Below are 20,842 nucleotides of genomic sequence, written 5' to 3'. Positions count from 1 at the left end.
TGAGTGATTTAAAAACCCTTTAAAAACATTGCAAATAGTGTTAACCCACATTTCTTGTACTTAGTATTGGTATAATTTTTACTGTGTGTATTGTAACTGTGCTGTTCATACATGCAGATCCTAAAATTAGGACCTATTAAGATTTGTATAAATGCTTTCTATATTTTGCCGTTTCCTAATATTTCCGGCTTTTATAAAGCTTTTATAGATCTGTTTTACACCCTCCGTATATCTTTATACATTATTGTCTAATATTTGACCGCTTTCTGCCTTCCGTAACTATTTGCACTCCTTGGACATTTCCATATTTTGTAGACACAATCTAGAACAACCTAGAAGTAACCATTTTACCATCTATTTTGCACAACAGCCAACACTTTTTAAGTTACAAACCAAGTTATTTTTCATTTTAACGCTGCATTGTTACACTACACAATGTAGAAATCTCCAGGATGGGTTAAATACTTACTATTGTATTGTATCACTTTCTGTTTCTAACTCACTCCTCTTTCCAACATACCCTTCATATCAATGCATCTCTTGTCCCAGTAGACTCTTCCATATTAACCCACATTCTTGTACTCCCAGTGCCACCTGCCCTGCTCTCTCACCTACCATTGCAATAACTATGGTCTACTTATGGTTTATCTCTACCTGGTCAGTGCTTTCTCCCCTTTTAATATGGTGTTTGATGTCAGTGATGGCTCTAACATGTCACATGATCTATGCCAGTCTTGTGTAGAAAATAAAATACCTTTTTAACATCTAAACAGCAGTGATGGCAAGTGTGCCATAGACTCCCCATCACTGCTCAAGGAATTTACAGGAAATGTTGACCATCACGTTTTTAGGACACTGATTTGATTTTGTTAAAAGTTGGAATATATAAAACACGCCATTATTTTTTATTTGACTGCTTTGTGTTTACAGATATATCTTTATATTTAAATTACAGGGTACTATGGTTTTCCCTATACTGACCTCTGTCCTGAAGGACCCCAAGTACTTCAAAAACCCCAAATCATTCGACCCTGGACATTTTCTGGATGAAAATGGCTGCTTTAAAAAGAATGAAGCGTTCATACCATTTTCTGCAGGTAAATACATCAAAGTTGAGGTTTATAGAGTCTTATTGAGATTTTTATAGTGAATTCTACCGTGTGAGTAAGCTTGTTTCTACATTGCAAGTTCATGTGTGTGTTTGTTTTCTTGTGTTAGTTAGTATGTCAGATGTTTAAAAAGATTTAAGTTTTTTTAGAATATTTAAAATTCAAAGACTGTAAATAAAAACATTTGCTATGATTTAATTATATTTTATCGAGTTACCCAAATGACACATCAATCTTTCTACATTTTGTGTTAACATTTTGTTGAAGCTACATTCAGTGCATATCTTTCCATAATTCACCCTCCAGGTAAACGTGTGTGTGCAGGGGAGGGTTTGGCTCGTATGGAAATCTTTCTGTTCCTCACTACCATCTTGCAGAAGTTCACCTTAAAGCCAACAGTGGACAAAAAGGACATTGAAATAACTCCAGAGCCAGGAAGCAACGCTTCAAGACCTAACCTCTATCAAATGTATGCTGTGCCTCGCTCACATCCCTAGATGGACTCATTAATCATCAATAATATGATTACTGGATAAGAAACACACCATATTGAAAAGAAATGTCTACTTAAAATATTGTATAACCTCTTCCTTTCCTTTTTTGCTCTTTCTGCAAGTTGAATATGTTATTCCTTTGATTCTTGTCTTATTATTTCAGTCATTAGCCCATAGTTCACAATGAGCACCAGCTGCCATGTGAATATTTTAATGTGGACATCACATCATTAAACACAGAAATCAAACACCTTCCCACATTCAAATGTGTTTTGTTGCCTTTGTAAAGCTTTTTAAAAACTTTGGTTTAATTAATAACAGTAATTATTATTGTAAAATGACTTTATGTTGCATTCCACTCATACAGCTGTACAAATATTAAACTTATTTTCAGCAAAAAAAATGTTTTAATTGAAGCAATTTGTTGAAATTTTTTTTTAGACTGGCTGAATTTTGGTCATGTGAAGATTTGGCTAGTTCGAATTTAGTTGATGAAAAGGATTCAATAAAATGAATCAGACGAACCAAGAAGGCGCAGAATTGGGCCTATCAATGTCCTGCGTAATATATGCATAATATAAATACTATGTATATATTTACAAAACATCCATTGGTGCATTATGCTGCCGTTTGGTTAACAGATCGATTGATAAAAAGTAACCAATAGTAGGAAAAAGAGGAGGAGCAGTAAAATAAAAAGAGCTTTGCTTATTTATATATTATATATTTATCAAAAATGTAATATATATATAGTTATATAAATATATACATATTTTTATTTTACTTTTTTTTTACTGCACTCTCTTTTTTTCACTTGATCTGTGAATAAAATTGATATTTAGTGACTGTTCCTTCAATTATATTTTTTTTTACCACCAGCTATCTCTTTTCTTGGTGTCATGAGGGAATTCCAAAACACAAATGAAAACAAACATGCTTGTTCATTGCTGTCGAAAAAGCTAAGGGGTATTCAGTGCTATAACCGGAATAGTCCAAACGGCAGCTAAATCACCGGAGCCGTGGTCTCTCGTCCCGTCCACAAACAGATGAAAGTACAAGGAGTGGGGCAGCATCTAAAGTGTCCTTAAAAATATATATAAAAGCAGGGACAAAAACAAAAAAGGGAAAATATATAGTGTAGTATGTCGCTGTCCAAATAAATAGATTAAAACAAGAGAAATATGTTAAGACACTCCCGGCATAACAGAGTGAAATCGCCGTTTAGTAGAGTTGCCCCCTTTCAGACATGCAGGCACGACCACATTAGACCTCAAACTCCCGAATTGGAACCAGGGAAATGCGTCTATCTCCCGAACAGTATACTTAGTAATACTCCAACTCCCGAACGGTAATCTCCTGAATCGCGGTTAACAGACGAACCAATATAACATCCAAGCAGCTTACGTTTCCAAAGATCAGTCTCTAGCCACGTGTAGTAAATCCCCCCAATCACGAGACCAAGCTCCGTATTGAGGGTAAAACAAGAACTGGCTTTAATGAGGGCTATCTGCCCGGTATTTATGCAGGTCTCCCACCTGGTGGACACTCCCCTAGGAGACCAGATGGAAGACTGGGACAAGTATGATACATTAGCCAATCACAGTGGCTCAGACATCAGCCCTCCCCTTTGTACAAGTGACCCCTCCTCTGTATCCTGGAGATAATTGGGAAGAAATCCGATTATCTCCAGGGATAGAGGCAAACCGCCATTTTACATGGGATAATAAAATACATAAAAATACATAAAGGCAAAACTACCGAATGTATTACATTCGTATCACGTATCCCCAGACAGCCTAGATCTGAGCGCATATTAATACCAAATAGCACTCAGACCCAATGCACACAGTCCAATCGCCATGGAGTCAAAGTCTTTCACACTGTTCTTTCTGTATACAAATGACTCCATGGGATGGATATCTGGGTTACGTCCATTCGTATAATCCAAAGTCCCGAATGGACCGGTGTTCGTATGTCCGATGCTGAGAAGGGAGGTCGGCAGTTTCAGCGGTGTTCGGTAGGAAAAGTGTCAGTTTTTAGTTCCATAAGTTCATCGTCGAACACCGCTGTTCATTCGTATGTTTTAAAATGGCCACCGCCTCGTGGTCGACATACGAACGAGGACCACCCAGCATACAGTTCAATTAAGAGGTGTCTGCGGTTAACCACAATGTTCTAATTGAGGCCAATAGGTTAACCAGCAGCACACTTCTCTTCTGGGTGGCCGGCCGTTTGGTAGTTTTATTCGGTATTTAAAAATAAACGAACAGGGACGTACGGGCAGGTAATTCCACGAATGTATGAAAGAAATAGACGAACCAGCATTATAACATTAGGACAGATGGATCTGTCACAAAATACACTCACAATTTCCTGGAGCTAAAATTGTAGCTCCAACTTGAACGCCTAAGGATATAGTGTGGTTTCTGGTAGTTGCAGTCACTCAAATCGTGGAAACATAAGCAGCTCTGCAGATATGGTCTTAGGATATTATAGTGTAGTGCCCACTTGTAGGTATAGATTATGGATTTTTCTCTCGAAATATAGGAGAAAAAAGAAAAACTAAAATGTTTGCACCGTAAGGCACAGAATGCAATTAGACTGATGGAGAAGATGTTGACTGCTCTATCCCTCAGGCCTAGGTGGTACAATCCTCACCATGGATGCGGTAGTTCAAGCAGAATAGCAGCAAAGGTTGGTCCAATAAAAAAGTACTTTTATTCAAAAGTAATTAATGTAAAAATATAAAACAAGAAAAAAAACACTCAAATTGCTATATGCGTTCTTTTCTTGGTTCAGTTACATTTGTGTGGCACTACATCTACTTGTGTTTAAAGGAATACTCTAAGCCAGGTTTAGGCAACCTTTGGGACTCCAGATGTTGTGGACTACATCTCCCCTGATGCTTTGCTAGCATCATGAATGTACGAGCATTATGGTTGATGTAGCCCACCACATCTGGAGTGCCGAGGGTTGCTTTCCTATGCTATAAGCACTACACAGCCTACCTACTTACTTCTGGAAAGAGAGTCTAAAGATTTTTGCTTCCCTTACAGCATAGTGTGTTTAGTTTAGAACTTTTCTATCTCCTGCTGATGATTAGTAGATACAAAAAGTATGGAGAATACAGCTGTAGATCTACAATATAAAAACAAATAATAGTGTGATACTGTATATCAATATGTATGTGCACATAATACGTTGAACTCACAAGAAGGATGAAAATAGTTCTCCCAAGGGTGCCTCCCCTGACCTCCAATGATACTGGAACTGGACTCAGGATAGGTATAAAAAATAGTCTGCTTTATTATTAAATAATATAAAAACAGACAATAAAAATTAATATAATACCAGGTCCTACGCATTTTGTCCTATAAGGACTTCCTTAGAACCTCCTGGTATGGAAAGCTACACAAATGTAATGGTAGCAGCAATATAACATCAAGTAATCAAGGCAAAACAAAAGCAGTATAATCCCCCTTTCCCCGAGTTCATCTTTTATATGAGCGATATTCTTCTCATTGGTGGTCCAATGGGCATTGTGTGAGTGTCCCAGCTGTACATAATTGAATTTCCCGGTTTTCGGTTGTGTGAATGTGTTACTTCCAGTGCAGCGGCTTGGATAGGTGTCTCTGACAAAATGTTATTGATGGTGGCCTATACGGTTCAGATGTCTTGGAAAGCAAAGAAAGGAAAACTGAGCTTTAGAATGCCCATATGTTAGCTAAAACTAACAAGAGAGAAATCTATTGGAAATGCTCCACACATAGAAATGGCATATATGGACACTACACATTTTTAATTGTAGTAAGAAGAACTTACTTAGGCATTTAAAAAGAAAAGAAAGTGGAAACGTAGAAGAAATATGGGAATATGCTATAGATCCATAAGAAAAGTGCAACAAATATCTCACTCACTGGAATTACAATACATACAAGGAAAAATGAATGGAAGTACTGCACACATGCACAGGGGTGCTACAACATAACCATAAAGATGATATATAGTATGAAAAAAAAATGTAAAAATATGTAAGAATAGGAAATTAAAAAATAAGAATAAATATAAATATGAATATGGAATTAAAATTAAATACAAATAAAAATACAAAATACATAAAATAAAAATGAAATAAAAATAATTTTAAAAAAATGAAAATGAAAAAATATGAATAAATACAAATAAAAATAAATACGAAAATAAAAATAACAATTTAAATGAATATAAATATAAAAATAGAATTTAATAGAAAAAAAATAAATCATGAAAATTAAAAATGAGAAATACATAATACATAATAAAAAATATAAAAAAAGAAAAAGAAATAATAAATGAAAATAAATATATATATATATATATATATATCAATTTAAAAATATATAAATATAAAAATAAATGAAAAATAAAGATAAATGTGCAATTATAATAAAAATGGAATAACAATAAAATCGATGCAGCCCATTTTAGAAAAAAATAACAACAAAAAGCTAACTACAAAAAACTATAACAGAATCCATATGAACGGTGACTAAAAGTCCTTTTACATTAAAGAAAACAAATGATATCTACTTCAGCATTGAGACCTTTGGGCGCTAAAGTACCCAGCTGATGGATCCAGAAGGTCTCACACTGTGCCAATTTCTCGTCCCTATTCCCACCTCACTAGTGAGGTTCAATGTGTTCAATACCTAAACATACAAATTTATTGAAACTAAAATAAGGGCAGTTATTACAGTGAACTGGGACTGAGTGATTAATCATTTTTTTTCTAATATTATTTTAACCTTCTTTTTTGTCTTCCAAATGTACTGTTTGCCACATGGACACTGCAGTAAGTAGACTACATAGTCCGTGTGCCAACCAATAGTATCTCTAATCAGATATTTTCTCTGTGTAGTTGTGCTGACAAAATTCTTTTGAATACCTCTCTTATTTCCTATAATTCTGCATGCTTTGCATGCCAAAGACCATCTGAAGCCCATGCTTTTATTTTTTTTTTTTTAAGTTCTTTCTGATATGTTTTATACTATAACTAGGGGCCAGGTTATTTTTACATTTTTTTTATTTATTTTTTTATTATTGAAGGGTGCTCGGGAAGGGAAGGTCCCAAGATACTATCTTCTCGTATTATGGACCAGTATTTTGATATTGCTCTCTTAATTTTGAAGTGGTCAGTTCTGTATTTTGTAATAAAAGCATGGTCAAACTTATTTATGGCTTTTTTATCTTTGAAATCCTTTTTGTTTGGTTTGCCCTGAAGCAAGTTGCCTCTATTGATTTTAGAAATCTTTTTTAATTCCTTCTCGAAATGATTTTTGTCATATCCTTTGAAGAAAAGTTCATTTTTTACCACATTTGCTTGGCTTTGAAACTCTTCAAGTTTGGAACAGTTTCAGTGAACCCTTATAAACTGGCTTTTGGCGATACCTCTGAGCCACGGATCGTAGTGGCAACTTCGTCTATGGACAAAGCTGTTTCCATCTGTTTTTTTTAAAGAAACAATTTTTAAATCACAGCAGGTCCACTGTTGGAAAGGGTCACATCCAAAAAGTTATTTTTTTCCTTATTCCATTCTGATGTAAATTTAAGATTAAATGAATTTTGATTTAGAAAATCAACAAAACTGGAAAATAAATTTTCAAAGCTACGCCAAACAATAAGAATATCATCTATATAACGCCACTAGAGGGCCAGGTCTCGTCCCCAGACATGCCCGGACCACACTGTGAGCTCCTCCCACCTTCTCATGTAGACATTGGCATAACTGGAGGCGATCCTGGTCCCCATGGTGCTCCCTGTAAGTTGTAAAAAGAACCTATCATCAAACATAAAATAGTTGTGTTCCAGAATGAAACTGATGGCCTGCAAAATTAAATCTTTTAATGATTTGGAAATATTTATAGCGTTTAGTAGATAATATGCTACTGCCTCCGTCAACAGATTATGTTTTATAATTGTATACAGGGAGGTGACATCTAGGGTAGCCCAACTATATTCTTTTCATTCTATGTTTTCAAGCTCTTTCTAAATAGCGTTTGTATCTTTGATGTATGAGGTAGCATGATGTGCATAAGTCTATAAAAAAGAATCTAAAAGCTGAAATACCTGATGTGATAGAGTTAATTCCACTCATAACGGGGCATCCAGGTGGGGAAGTGAGTGATTTATGGATTTTTGGCAAAAATTAAAAAATGGGGGTGACAGGATGCGTGTTATATATACATTTGTAATTTTTAGATGACACCTTGTGATAAGGCGTTTTCCACAAGTTTTCTACAAGTTTTTTTTAAAAAGCTCATTAAATAGCTTAGTCTGATTGTTAACACGCTCTACATATATATTTGTATCTCCCAAAATATTATATGCCTCTGTTTTATAAAATTCTGTAGTCATAACGCGACTAATTAAAAAATGAATATGACAAGAGAAGAATGACTCTGTCTAAAAAATGTGGCAAACTGAGAGGAAAGGAGGAGGGACAATCATTATGACTACAGAATTGTATAAAAAAGAGGCATTTAATATTTTGGGAGATACAAAAACATACGTAGAGCTTATTAACAATCCAACTAAACTATTTAGTGAGCTTTTAAAAAAAACTTGTGGAAAAAAGCCTTATCACAAGGTGTCATAACATAAATGGATATATAACACGCATGCTGTCATCCCCATTTTTTTTTTGCCATAAATCCATAAATCACTTTTTTTTGTATTAACCTCCCTCCTATATATACCGCTGAAACATATCCCCCACGTACACCTACTTTAGGTTTTTCATCACAGCACTGCAGTATTGGAATTTCTGAAACCTTAATTGCAACAGTCATTATATTTTAATCATAGGTTACATTGTTTCAAAATGCGATCTGATGGTAATTAATGTAGCGTGCTGTGGCTGATTCAAAGCTGCACTGTGAGAAATATCCATAGATTCAAAGCTGCACTGTGAGGAATATCCATAGATTCAAAGCTGCACTGTGAGGAATATCCATAGATTCAAAGCTGCACTGTGAGGAATATCCATAGATTCAAAGCTGCACTGTGAGGAATATCCATAGATTCAAAGCTGCACTGTGAGGAATATCCATAGATTCAAAGCTGCACTGTGAGGAATATCCATAGATTCAAAGCTGCACTGTGAGGAATATCCATAGATTCAAAGCTGCACTGTGAGGAATATCCATAGATTCAAAGCTGCACTGTGAGGAATACCCATAGATTCAAAGCTGCACTGTGAGGAATATCCATAGATTCAAAGCTGCACTGTGAGGAATATCCATAGATTCAAAGCTGCACTGTGAGGAATATCCATAGATTCAAAGCTGCACTGTGAGGAATATCCATAGATTCAAAGCTGCACTGTGAGGAATATCCATAGATTCAAAGCTGCACTGTGAGGAATACCCATAGATTCAAAGCTGCACTGTGAGGAATATCCATAGATTCAAAGCTGCACTGTGAGGAATATCCATAGATTCAAAGCTGCACTGTGAGGAATATCCATAGATTCAAAGCTGCACTGTGAGGAATATCCATAGATTCAAAGCTGCACTGTGAGGAATACCCATAGATTCAAAGCTGCACTGTGAGGAATATCCATAGATTCAAAGCTGCACTGTGAGGAATATCCATAGATTCAAAGCTGCACTGTGAGGAATATCCATAGATTCAAAGCTGCACTGTGAGGAATATCCATAGATTCAAAGCTGCACTGTGAGGAATATCCATAGATTCAAAGCTGCACTGTGAGGAATATCCATAGATTCAAAGCTGCACTGTGAGGAATATCCATAGATTCAAAGCTGCACTGTGAGGAATATCCATAGATTCAAAGCTGCACTGTGAGGAATATCCATAGATTCAAAGCTGCACTGTGAGGAATATCCATAGATTCAAAGCTGCACTGTGAGGAATATCCATAGATTCAAAGCTGCACTGTGAGGAATATCCATAGATTCAAAGCTGCACTGTGAGGAATATCCATAGATTCAAAGCTGCACTGTGAGGAATATCCATAGATTCAAAGCTGCACTGTGAGGAATACCCATAGATTCAAAGCTGCACTGTGAGGAATATCCATAGATTCAAAGCTGCACTGTGAGGAATATCCATAGATTCAAAGCTGCACTGTGAGGAATATCCATAGATTCAAAGCTGCACTGTGAGGAATATCCATAGATTCAAAGCTGCACTGTGAGGAATACCCATAGATTCAAAGCTGCACTGTGAGGAATATCCATAGATTCAAAGCTGCACTGTGAGGAATATCCATAGATTCAAAGCTGCACTGTGAGGAATATCCATAGATTCAAAGCTGCACTGTGAGGAATATCCATAGATTCAAAGCTGCACTGTGAGGAATATCCATAGATTCAAAGCTGCACTGTGAGGAATATCCATAGATTCAAAGCTGCACTGTGAGGAATATCCATAGATTCAAAGCTGCACTGTGAGGAATATCCATAGATTCAAAGCTGCACTGTGAGGAATATCCATAGATTCAAAGCTGCACTGTGAGGAATATCCATAGATTCAAAGCTGCACTGTGAGGAATATCCATAGATTCAATGCTGCACTGTGAGGAATATCCATAGATTCAAAGCTGCACTGTGAGGAATACCCATAGATTCAAAGCTGCACTGTGAGGAATACCCATAGATTCAAAGCTGCACTGTGAGGAATATCCATAGATTCAAAGCTGCACTGTGAGGAATACCCATAGATTCAAAGCTGCACTGTGAGGAATATCCATAGATTCAAAGCTGCACTGTGAAGAATATCCATAGATTCAAAGCTGCACTGTGAGGAATATCCATAGATTCAAAGCTGCACTGTGACGAATATCCATAGATTCAAAGCTGCACTGTGAGGAATATCCATAGATTCAAAGCTGCACTGTGAGGAATATCCATAGATTCAAAGCTGCACTGTGAGGAATATCCATAGATTCAAAGCTGCACTGTGAGGAATATCCATAGATTCAAAGCTGCACTGTGAGGAATATCCATAGATTCAAAGCTGCACTGTGAGGAATATCCATAGATTCAAAGCTGCACTGTGAGGAATATCCATAGATTCAAAGCTGCACTGTGAGGAATATCCATAGATTCAAAGCTGCACTGTGAGGAATATCCATAGATTCAAAGCTGCACTGTGAGAAATATCCATAGATTCAAAGCTGCACTGTGAGGAATATCCATAGATTTAAAGCTGCACTGTGAGGAATATCCATAGATTCAAAGCTGCACTGTGAGGAATATCCATAGATTCAAAGCTGCACTGTGAGGAATATCCATAGATTCAAAGCTGCACTGTGAGGAATATCTATAGATTCAAAGCTGCACTGTGAGGAATATCTATAGATTCAAAGCTGCACTGTGAGGAATACCCATAGATTCAAAGCTGCACTGTGAGGAATATCCATAGATTCAAAGCTGCACTGTGAAGAATATCCATAGATTCAAAGCTGCACTGTGAGGAATATCCATAGATTCAAAGCTGCACTGTGAGGAATATCCATAGATTCAAAGCTGCACTGTGAGGAATATCCATAGATTCAAAGCTGCACTGTGAAGAATATCCATAGATTCAAAGCTGCACTGTGAGGAATATCCATAGATTCAAAGCTGCACTTTGAGGAATATCCATAGATTCAAAGCTGCACTGTGAGGAATATCCATAGATTCAAAGCTGCACTGTGAGGAATACCCATAGATTCAAAGCTGCACTGTGAGGAATATCCATAGATTCAAAGCTGCACTGTGAGGAATACCCATAGATTCAAAGCTGCACTGTGAGGAATATCCATAGATTCAAAGCTGCACTGTGAGGAATACCCATAGATTCAAAGCTGCACTGTGAGGAATACCCATAGATTCAAAGCTGCACTGTGAGGAATATCCATAGATTCAAAGCTGCACTGTGAGGAATACCCATAGATTCAAAGCTGCACTGTGAGGAATATCCATAGATTCAAAGCTGCACTGTGAGGAATATCCATAGATTCAAAGCTGCACTGTGAGGAATATCCATAGATTCAAAGCTGCACTGTGAGGAATACCCATAGATTCAAAGCTGCACTGTGAGGAATATCCATAGATTCAAAGCTGCACTGTGAGGAATACCCATAGATTCAAAGCTGCACTGTGAGGAATACCCATAGATTCAAAGCTGCACTGTGAGGAATATCCATAGATTCAAAGCTGCACTGTGAGGAATACCCATAGATTCAAAGCTGCACTGTGAGGAATACCCATAGATTCAAAGCTGCACTGTGAGGAATATCCATAGATTCAAAGCTGCACTGTGAAGAATATCCATAGATTCAAAGCTGCACTGTGAGGAATATCCATAGATTCAAAGCTGCACTGTGAGGAATATCCATAGATTCAAAGCTGCACTGTGAGGAATATCCATAGATTCAAAGCTGCACTGTGAGGAATATCCATAGATTCAAAGCTGCACTGTGAGGAATATCCATAGATTGAAAGCTGCACTGTGAGGAATATCCATAGATTCGAAGCTGCACTGTGAGGAATATCCATAGATTCGAAGCTGCACTGTGAGGAATATCCATAGATTCAAAGCTGCACTGTGAGGAATATCCATAGATTCAAAGCTGCACTGTGAGGAATACCCATAGATTCAAAGCTGCACTGTGAGGAATACCCATAGATTCAAAGCTGCACTGTGAGGAATATCCATAGATTCAAAGCTGCACTGTGAAGAATATCCATAGATTCAAAGCTGCACTGTGAGGAATACCCATAGATTCAAAGCTGCACTGTGAGGAATACCCATAGATTCAAAGCTGCACTGTGAGGAATATCCATAGATTCAAAGCTGCACTGTGAAGAATATCCATAGATTCAAAGCTGCACTGTGAGGAATATCCATAGATTCAAAGCTGCACTGTGAGGAATATCCATAGATTCAAAGCTGCACTGTGAGGAATATCCATAGATTCAAAGCTGCACTGTGAAGAATATCCATAGATTCAAAGCTGCACTGTGAGGAATATCCATAGATTCAAAGCTGCACTGTGAGGAATATCCATAGATTCAAAGCTGCACTGTGAGGAATACCCATAGATTCAAAGCTGCACTGTGAGGAATACCCATAGATTCAAAGCTGCACTGTGAGGAATATCCATAGATTCAAAGCTGCACTGTGAAGAATATCCATAGATTCAAAGCTGCACTGTGAGGAATATCCATAGATTTAAAGCTGCACTGTGAGGAATATCCATAGATTCAAAGCTGCATTGTGAAGAATATCCATAGATTCAAAGCTGCACTGTGAGGAATATCCATAGAGTCAAAGCTGCACTGTGAGAAATATCCATAGATTCAAAGCTGCACTGTGAAGAATATCCATAGATTCAAAGCTGCACTGTGAGGAATATCCATAGATTCAATGCTGCACTGTGAGGAATATCTATAGATTCAAAGCTGCACTGTGAGGAATATCCATAGATTCAAAGCTGCACTGTGAGGAATATCCATAGAGTCAAAGCTGCACTGTGAGAAATATCCATAGATTCAAAGCTGCACTGTGAAGAATATCCATAGATTTAAAGCTGCACTGTGAGGAATATCCATAGATTCAAAGCTGCACTGTGAGGAATATCTATAGATTCAAAGCTGCACTGTGAGGAATATCCATAGATTCAAAGCTGTACTGTGAAGAATATACATAGATTCAAATCTATGTCTGTTATACTATCTTACTGTACTGGATTTTTTAGTGATAAATATAAACCTCCCACCTATACCTGTTGGTGAGGCCTTTACCATGGGTGACTTCAATAACCCCTAACATGTATATATTATATATCCTTTGGATTAATATATCTAATTAGGGATGTAGATAATATTTTATTGAGAGCTTAATATAGCTATGTATCTGTATATATAAACACATACATATTGATATACAGTATCACAATATTATTAGTTTTTATATTGTAGATCTATAATGTTTGTCTTCACCACCCACTGATTTTGTATGGTGTTAGTGAACACTTGTTTGAACATACTCCTGCTGATGATTGCATGCAAGAGCCTACAGCCAACTGCTGTTCTTGATTTTTTGGGAATAATACACTTTGCCTATATTTATAAATAACTGAGCAAGCTATAGTTATCCAACTACATATATACTATAGCTGACAAGAATCACTCAACCTGTGTATATATAACTCTTATTATTTTTGTTTTTATTTATTTGCACGAGTGTCTTTATTTAGGATCCACATTGTCAGACTATATAGAGTGTGCAGTGTGTTTTGTTCATTATTATTTTTTACATTCATTCTCATTTTTATTTTTATATTTATTTTTATTTTCCTATTTATTTTTATTTGTATTTATTCATATTTATTTCCATTTTTTATTTTATATTTTTTTTATTTAATTTTTATTTTATTTATTCTGTATTTTTATTTGTATTTAATTTTAATCCCATATTTATATTTATATTTATTCTTATTTTTTTATATTTACATATTTTTACATATTTATTTATTTTTTTCATACTATTTTATCTTTATGGTTATAGGATCCCTATGCATGTGTGCAGTACTTCCATTCGTTTTTTTCTTGTATGTGTTGTAATTCCAATGGGTGAGATATTTGTTGCACTTTACTTATGGATCTAGAGCATATTCATTTTTCTTCCACTTTTGGGTTGTGGGAATATGATTCAGTAATTTTAAGTATTTTTTCTTTTTAAATGCCTAAGCAAGTTCTTCTAACTGCAATTAAATCTATGTAGTGTCCATACTAAGAATATAGCCATTTATGCCATTTCTATGTGTGAAGCATTTCCAATAGATATCTCTCTTGCTAGTTTTAGCTAACATGTGGGCATTATAAAGCTCCATTTTCCTTTCTTTGCTTCCCAAGATATCTGAACCGTAGAGGCCACCATCAATAACATTTTGTACATGAGATTTAGGTGGAACGCAATCAGTCTGTAAAATGGAACACACACGTCACTAAGTAAAGCCAATCAAAGCCGCCGCACCGGAAATGACTCATTCACACAGCCAAAAACCGGAAGTGACCAATAAAGACCAGGAAATCCAATTATGGACAGCTGGGACAATCACACAATGCCCATTGGACCACCAATGAGAAGCATATCGCTCATTTAAAAGATGGACTCGGGGAAAGGGGGATTACACTGCTTTTGTTTTTGATTACTTGATTTTTGTTTTTGATTACTTGATTTTATATTGCTGCTATGATTACATTTGTGTAGCTTTACATACCAGGAGGTCCTAAGGAAGTCATTATAGGATGAAACGCGTAGGTCCTGGTATTGTATTAATTTTTATTGTCTGTTTTTATATTATTTATCCTAGTTTTTATCCTTCTTGTGATTTCAACCTATTATGCACATATACATATTGATATACAGTATCACAATATTATTAGTTTTTATATTGTAGATCTATAATGTTAAGTCACTGTTAAGTCACTTTGAACCTTACTTTGCCTTATCTTGTTCATTGTGGCTCTTTGCCATATGGTTTGCGGACAAGGAGAAATACAGAGAGTTGCAAATTGCTTAGAAGTCCATGGCATGACATAAAGGAAAATTCCTGACATAGGAAATCTTCACTAACATGATTAAGTTTAAGTAACAGAGCAGAATACATGTACTTCTAAAGTAAACATACTGTGCTGTAAGATCTGATTTAAAATGAAATCATTTTCATGGAGGCTGTATGATTCACATCCAGGGGAGGTGTGGCTAGGGCTGCATAACCAGAAACAAAGTGATTTAACTCCTAAATGTCAGAGAATTTAGATTGCAGGTGCATGATTTATACACTTGCTTCATTAAGCTAAAGCTGTTTTGGTGTTCCTTTAAAACAACTTAGATTATTGCAGGCCTCCCAACATTCCCAATTACACCAAGACAGTCCTGCCCAACTATTCTGAGGTTGTTCCCTGGTGTCTTGCTTTTAGGGACACCAGCGAATGTCCCCATAAAGTGTAGCGCAAGTGCATCATTCAATGAGAGAGCACTGTGCTCAGGGCACACTAATGTTAAATACAGTGCTCCCTATATGGTCCACCCTTAGTGTGCTGGCCTGTCTGATTGGCAGGAAGCCTGGCATGGGCAGTGACACTGGCTCACCTCCTTTTACATCAGCCATCAGTGTCCTATTTCACAGAACACTGATGTTGGGGGGGTATGTCATTGCAATAAAGTTCTAACACATTCTATCTGACTCTGTACTCACTATGTTACGTTAGAAGTTTATCATTACTCCTTTATCCAATCTATACCTTTATCATGGCCGGGCGTGAGGCTCATACTGGATGTCATCTCAGTCACTTGCAATGACTGATATGATATGGAGCATTGCAGCTGATTTGCTTTTGTCTCCATGCATCTTATAAAATCTGTGAAAAGTTCCAAATAAATCCTCTGGATCTGTGTTACAGTATTCTGTCTGGGCCACATGTCCCCTGCGTTGGTTGTAGAGCACTCACAAAAGAGCTCAGGAGGAAATATCAATAAGAGATATCAATAATAGATAACAACGATAAATAATTAACTAGTAAGTAAGGCACATTAAGTAAGACCTTCCAGTGGGATGTAAAGATCATTAGGTATTTTAATTACGTGAAGTCCCTTAAAGTCATAGTAGAGTAGGTAAGATATCGCTTAAAACTTAACTTTTATTATGTAAAAAATAGAAAATAAAGTGTGTCAAAATCCCCTTTTCAAGTGAGTTTGCCATGAGTTCCTGGAGGAGCCTGCTTGCCAGCCTCCTACACACAGACTATGGACCTTGTAAAATGTGATATAAAAGTCTCCGTTCGTGAATTTGGACTATATGGTTTGGGAATCGAACACCTGCACGAACTGGAGGCCACCCTGGAGCTGGTTAAGCATAATTGCTACTTTGTAATAATTTACACCTCAGTGTTCTTAGTGTTTGTCTGGGTGGCCGCAATTCCTATGGACGACCGCGAGGTGGCGGCCATCTTGTTCACATGAACGCAGGCAGTGGTGTTTGGTCATCGAGTTCGTGGAACTATTTTCGGATACTGAAACTCCCGAACACCACTAGACTTCCATGATCGCCTTATGTGGAAACGTTCCTTCGAACAAGGGGAACAAGCTCCAGGGTAAGACTATTGACTATGTTCGGTAGTTTGTTCATTTTTAAACTACCGAACTAGACCAACCGCAAACCCTGATTCGCTGGAACTGTTTTGGGCATGGGACCATGTGTGCGGTCGGTCAAACAAATGACTTCCAGGAAATTCCTGAAACTCTGAACTGATCTGGGTGATTTTTGGATATGTTAGTCACCCAGATCAGGGCTATCAGAAGTTGTAACTTTTGTGTGTTTTTTATGTATTGTTATGGTACTTTTGGAGTGTTTGGAAAAAGTATGTTTTTTTTCTGTGTTTGGAGATAATTGGATTAGATTAGTACAGTTCCTGATCCAATTATCTCACAGGCACAGAGGAAGGATTAACTGATTTTGTATGGGAGTGTCCTGGACCTGAGAGACAATGTAATCGTGTGAATGTTTTTACTGTAGTCTACTCTCAGGTCCAGTGGGAGTGCCCCTTACATGGGGACCTGCATATAAAGCCAATTATGGCTGCCATCTAAAGTATTCCAGCTTGTACTCCCAGCACTATGGGTCGTCTGGTTACTGGGAGGGAAATGGTCTATTCTGTAATCATTGTTCTAGTGTGGAGGATTCAATGGGGAAAGTCCTTGTAAGGACTAGAGCTCCCAGGACTGAGTGTTGTCCAGTGCCTGGGGGTGTATAGAGCGAACTTCCCATTCGGCTCCAGGAGGGAGTGGTTCCAGGACCCCAGTCAAGCCATAGCGACTGTGGGCAGAAGTGCTGCGGTTTGTCCCCTGTTCCAGATAGGAAGCGGTACAGGGAGCTCTGCTACAACAAGAGTGAACTAAATAAACCGAACTGAGTGAAAAAGGGATAAAAGAAGTGAATATAAATAGCTCAATATGAATAGTCAACAAGTATATCGATATCTATGTGGATGTACCAGGAGGAGTTTGTGTAATGTAATCGCCTCTACGAGCCGTAGTTGGTTGCTAATTAGTAACAATGTTAACCAAGTGAGACTCCAACATAATGTGTCCAAAGTATCACCACTAAAAGTCCTGGGAAAAGAGCATGTGAGTATTGACGACAGTCTATATCCGAGACATTGCTGCAATAAACGTGTTAGAAAAGACAGATAGTTGCTACAAATCACTCATAACAAAAGTGTGTCGAGATGAAATTAGCGGAGTATAGCCTAAGTGTTCAAAGGCATAAAATGCCAACAATTAAAAAAGAAGACGTATTTATTTAGTTCGTATTTAGTACAATTCTGTTTTTCTATTTTTTACATAATAAAAGTTATGTACCTACTCTATTCGGACAGACTATTCTCTTCATACAAATAGTTTAATTTCCCCTTCTCCACAGTCCCTGGTTTGTGAATAACCCTGAGACGTTTATTCATTTAACACCATTTATTTTCCATCCTCTATTTTTGCCTAGATTTTTTCAATTGTTTTAAAGTCACTGAAATTCTGTATTTTGTAAATAAAACTGCAACGTGTTTCTTTTCTTTTCATAAGTCGGGTCTATAAAAACGCTAAATGCCTGTAATTGCAATTTACTTATTCAATCACAGTTATCATGTTAGCACATGTTTTGTATCTGTTCTTTCTAAACTTGTAACTCCAACCCCAGAACACAGTATTATCATTTGTGTCTGAGCCTTACTAAGCATATTCTGAGATAAGTATAGTATTGCAGAACTTCATGTAACGATTTACACGCCCCAGCGGTCAACTCAGGTGAACCTGGCAAACCCTTTTCACCGCCATTAGCTGACGCTGGAATGCTGCCCATATAGCTACGTAGGTTGTTTGGACTCAGAAAGCCATTTGACAGGGAAACATTCTCCTGTTATTGTCATCATGTCCCTGGGACTCGCAGCTACATTTCTACTGGTCTCCTTTGTCACCCTCCTGCTGTACCTAATAACATGGAGGGGAGGGAAAAAGCTGGAAAACCTGCCCCCAGGACCAACGCCTCTGCCCCTGCTGGGGAATATTATGCAGATAAGCACCAAAGAATTGCCCCAGTCCCTGGTTAAGGTGAGAAATATTTGTTCTCTTATAATTTGTGTTTGGTCACCTCACCATTTCAATGTTTTAATACAATCCACAGTGCTACATACACTATATTCTGCAAATATGGTATCTTACGTTAGTACTGTAGAAAATGCAGCACCATTATTAATTACAATAATTAAAGCAAAATCAGTTTATGAAAGCCGGATGGGATTGACTATTATGCTGTATGTGAAAATGTTTTCTGTAAAATCTCTTTTACAGGTTGAAAGGGTATTTAACCATTTAACGAGATTAGAAGCGGCCTCATGATATAGATTATCTATTAAATATATACATTATTTCTTCTTACTGTCCAATTTGGAAATAAATCTGTAATTATCTCAAATTCGAATTCCTTGTATTTCTGTCCTGTATTCGTTTCACACAGTGTGTTGCAAAGTTGAATAGTTTTGTTGTCATTACAAAAGAAAGAAAAAAAAAAACCTGGATATTGAAGGATATAATATGATATGTATGTGAACAGGTTGTTAATGCAAGGAGAAATCTGATTGCCATTATAAAGTCAAAAAATAATTTTTATATATTTGTTTTTTGTAGTCGCATAATTGGGAATGGCTACATTTGTTTGGGCCTTTTGGGGAAGAATGGTGAAGAGTGAGTAACCTTATACAGGATACAGTCCAAATAAATAAAAATATAATCTAAAATATAACCTTTATTATATCCAATTAAAACTAATCAATATGTCTGCAACATTTTTAAATAGTAGAAATATATATATATATATACACACACACACACACGGTAAGAAGGGCTGCACTCACCTAAACATGCATATATTACAGGGTGCTACTGGGACCAAAATACAAAAAATATACAAACCAGTGCACTCGCTTATTAACTAAACAGAGATTTTAAATCCTAAATAGTACTATTTAAACACCTCACCTGAAAAATAATGGGAGGATGGTTACATTACATGATCACACATGGCATAAGCCTGTCAACTGCATCAACTAAACAGTGATTTCACATTCTAAATAGTACTACTTAAAAACACCTCACCTAGATAAAAAATAATGGGGGTTTGGTTACATTATATGATCATACATTGCATAAGCCTGCCAACTGCATCAAAGTACCCCATAAGGGCAAGCATTAGGTGGTAGTGTAGGACCTGCCAAGAATGGGGTACCCCCATTATTTTTTATCTAGGTGAGGTGTTTTTAAGGAGTACTATTTAGAATGTGAAATCACTGTTTAGTTGATGCAGTTGACAGGCTTATGCCATGTGTGATCATGTAATGTAACCATCCTCCCATTATTTTTCAGGTGAGGTGTTTAAATAGTACTATTTAGGATTTAAAATCTCTGTTTAGTTAATAAGCGAGTGCACTGGTTTGTATATTTTTTGTATTTTGGTCCCAGTAGCACCCTGTAATATATGCATGTTTAGGTGAGTGCAGCCCTTCTTACCTTGTCTATAATTATAGGGGTCTAGGCCAGCCCCTGGGTTTTGCACCCCTCCCTGTCACAGGTGTCTCGTTCCAGGATCCTATTTAACCTTGACTTGCAGAGAGTCCTAGGAAGGAGGTATTTCCCAAGTAAGTGGATTAATCTCATAAGGGCAAGTATTAGGTGGTAGTGTAGGACCTGCCAAGAATGGGGTACTTTGATGCAGTTGGCAGGCTTATGCAATGTATGATCATATAATGTAACCAAACCCCCATTATTTTTTATCTAGGTGAGGTGTTTTTAAGTAGTACTATTTAGAATGTGAAATCACTGTTTAGTTGATGCAGTTGACAGGCTTATGCCATGTGTGATCATGTAATGTAACCATCCTCCCATTATTTTTCAGGTGAGGTGTTTAAATAGTACTATTTAGGATTTAAAATCTCTGTTTAGTTAATAAGCGAGTGCACTGGTTTGTATATATATATATATATATATATATATATATATATATATATATATATATATAAAATTAAAAAGGATCAATAGATCCACAAAACATTTGGAAAATGGAATAAGTATATAAAAAAACAGAAAACTGAAAGCAATGATAGCTATATAAAGAAATGCCTTCTATAACAGCTCTGG

At 36.8% G+C, this 20,842-nt stretch overlaps 2 protein-coding genes across 5 annotated transcripts in view; both read left to right on the top strand.

Annotated features, from left to right (window-relative positions):
* LOC134572282 (cytochrome P450 2H2-like) overlaps positions 1-2,019 on the top strand; it is a 57,802-nt gene extending 55,783 nt beyond the window's left edge. For all 4 annotated transcript variants that reach the window (XM_063431155.1, XM_063431151.1, XM_063431152.1 and 1 more), the window contains exons 8-9: positions 956-1,097; positions 1,416-2,019. In XM_063431155.1, coding sequence (XP_063287225.1) covers positions 956-1,097; positions 1,416-1,606 — 333 coding nt within the window. In that variant the 3' untranslated portion in view covers positions 1,607-2,019. The remainder of the gene's footprint in view (positions 1-955; positions 1,098-1,415) is intronic.
* LOC134572302 (cytochrome P450 2C8-like) overlaps positions 1-20,842 on the top strand; it is a 94,139-nt gene that overhangs the window by 20,564 nt on the left and 52,733 nt on the right. The window contains exon 2 of the mRNA XM_063431185.1: positions 18,399-18,760. Within this exon, the coding sequence (XP_063287255.1) occupies positions 18,581-18,760 (180 nt within the window). The 5' untranslated portion in view covers positions 18,399-18,580. The remainder of the gene's footprint in view (positions 1-18,398; positions 18,761-20,842) is intronic.

The sequence above is a fragment of the Pelobates fuscus genome, chromosome 9 (genome assembly GCF_036172605.1).
Source record: "Pelobates fuscus isolate aPelFus1 chromosome 9, aPelFus1.pri, whole genome shotgun sequence".
In the NCBI taxonomy this organism is placed as follows: Eukaryota; Metazoa; Chordata; class Amphibia; order Anura; family Pelobatidae; genus Pelobates; species Pelobates fuscus.
Note: the sequence above shows the minus strand (reverse complement) of the source record. Positions and strands in the feature narration are given on the sequence as shown.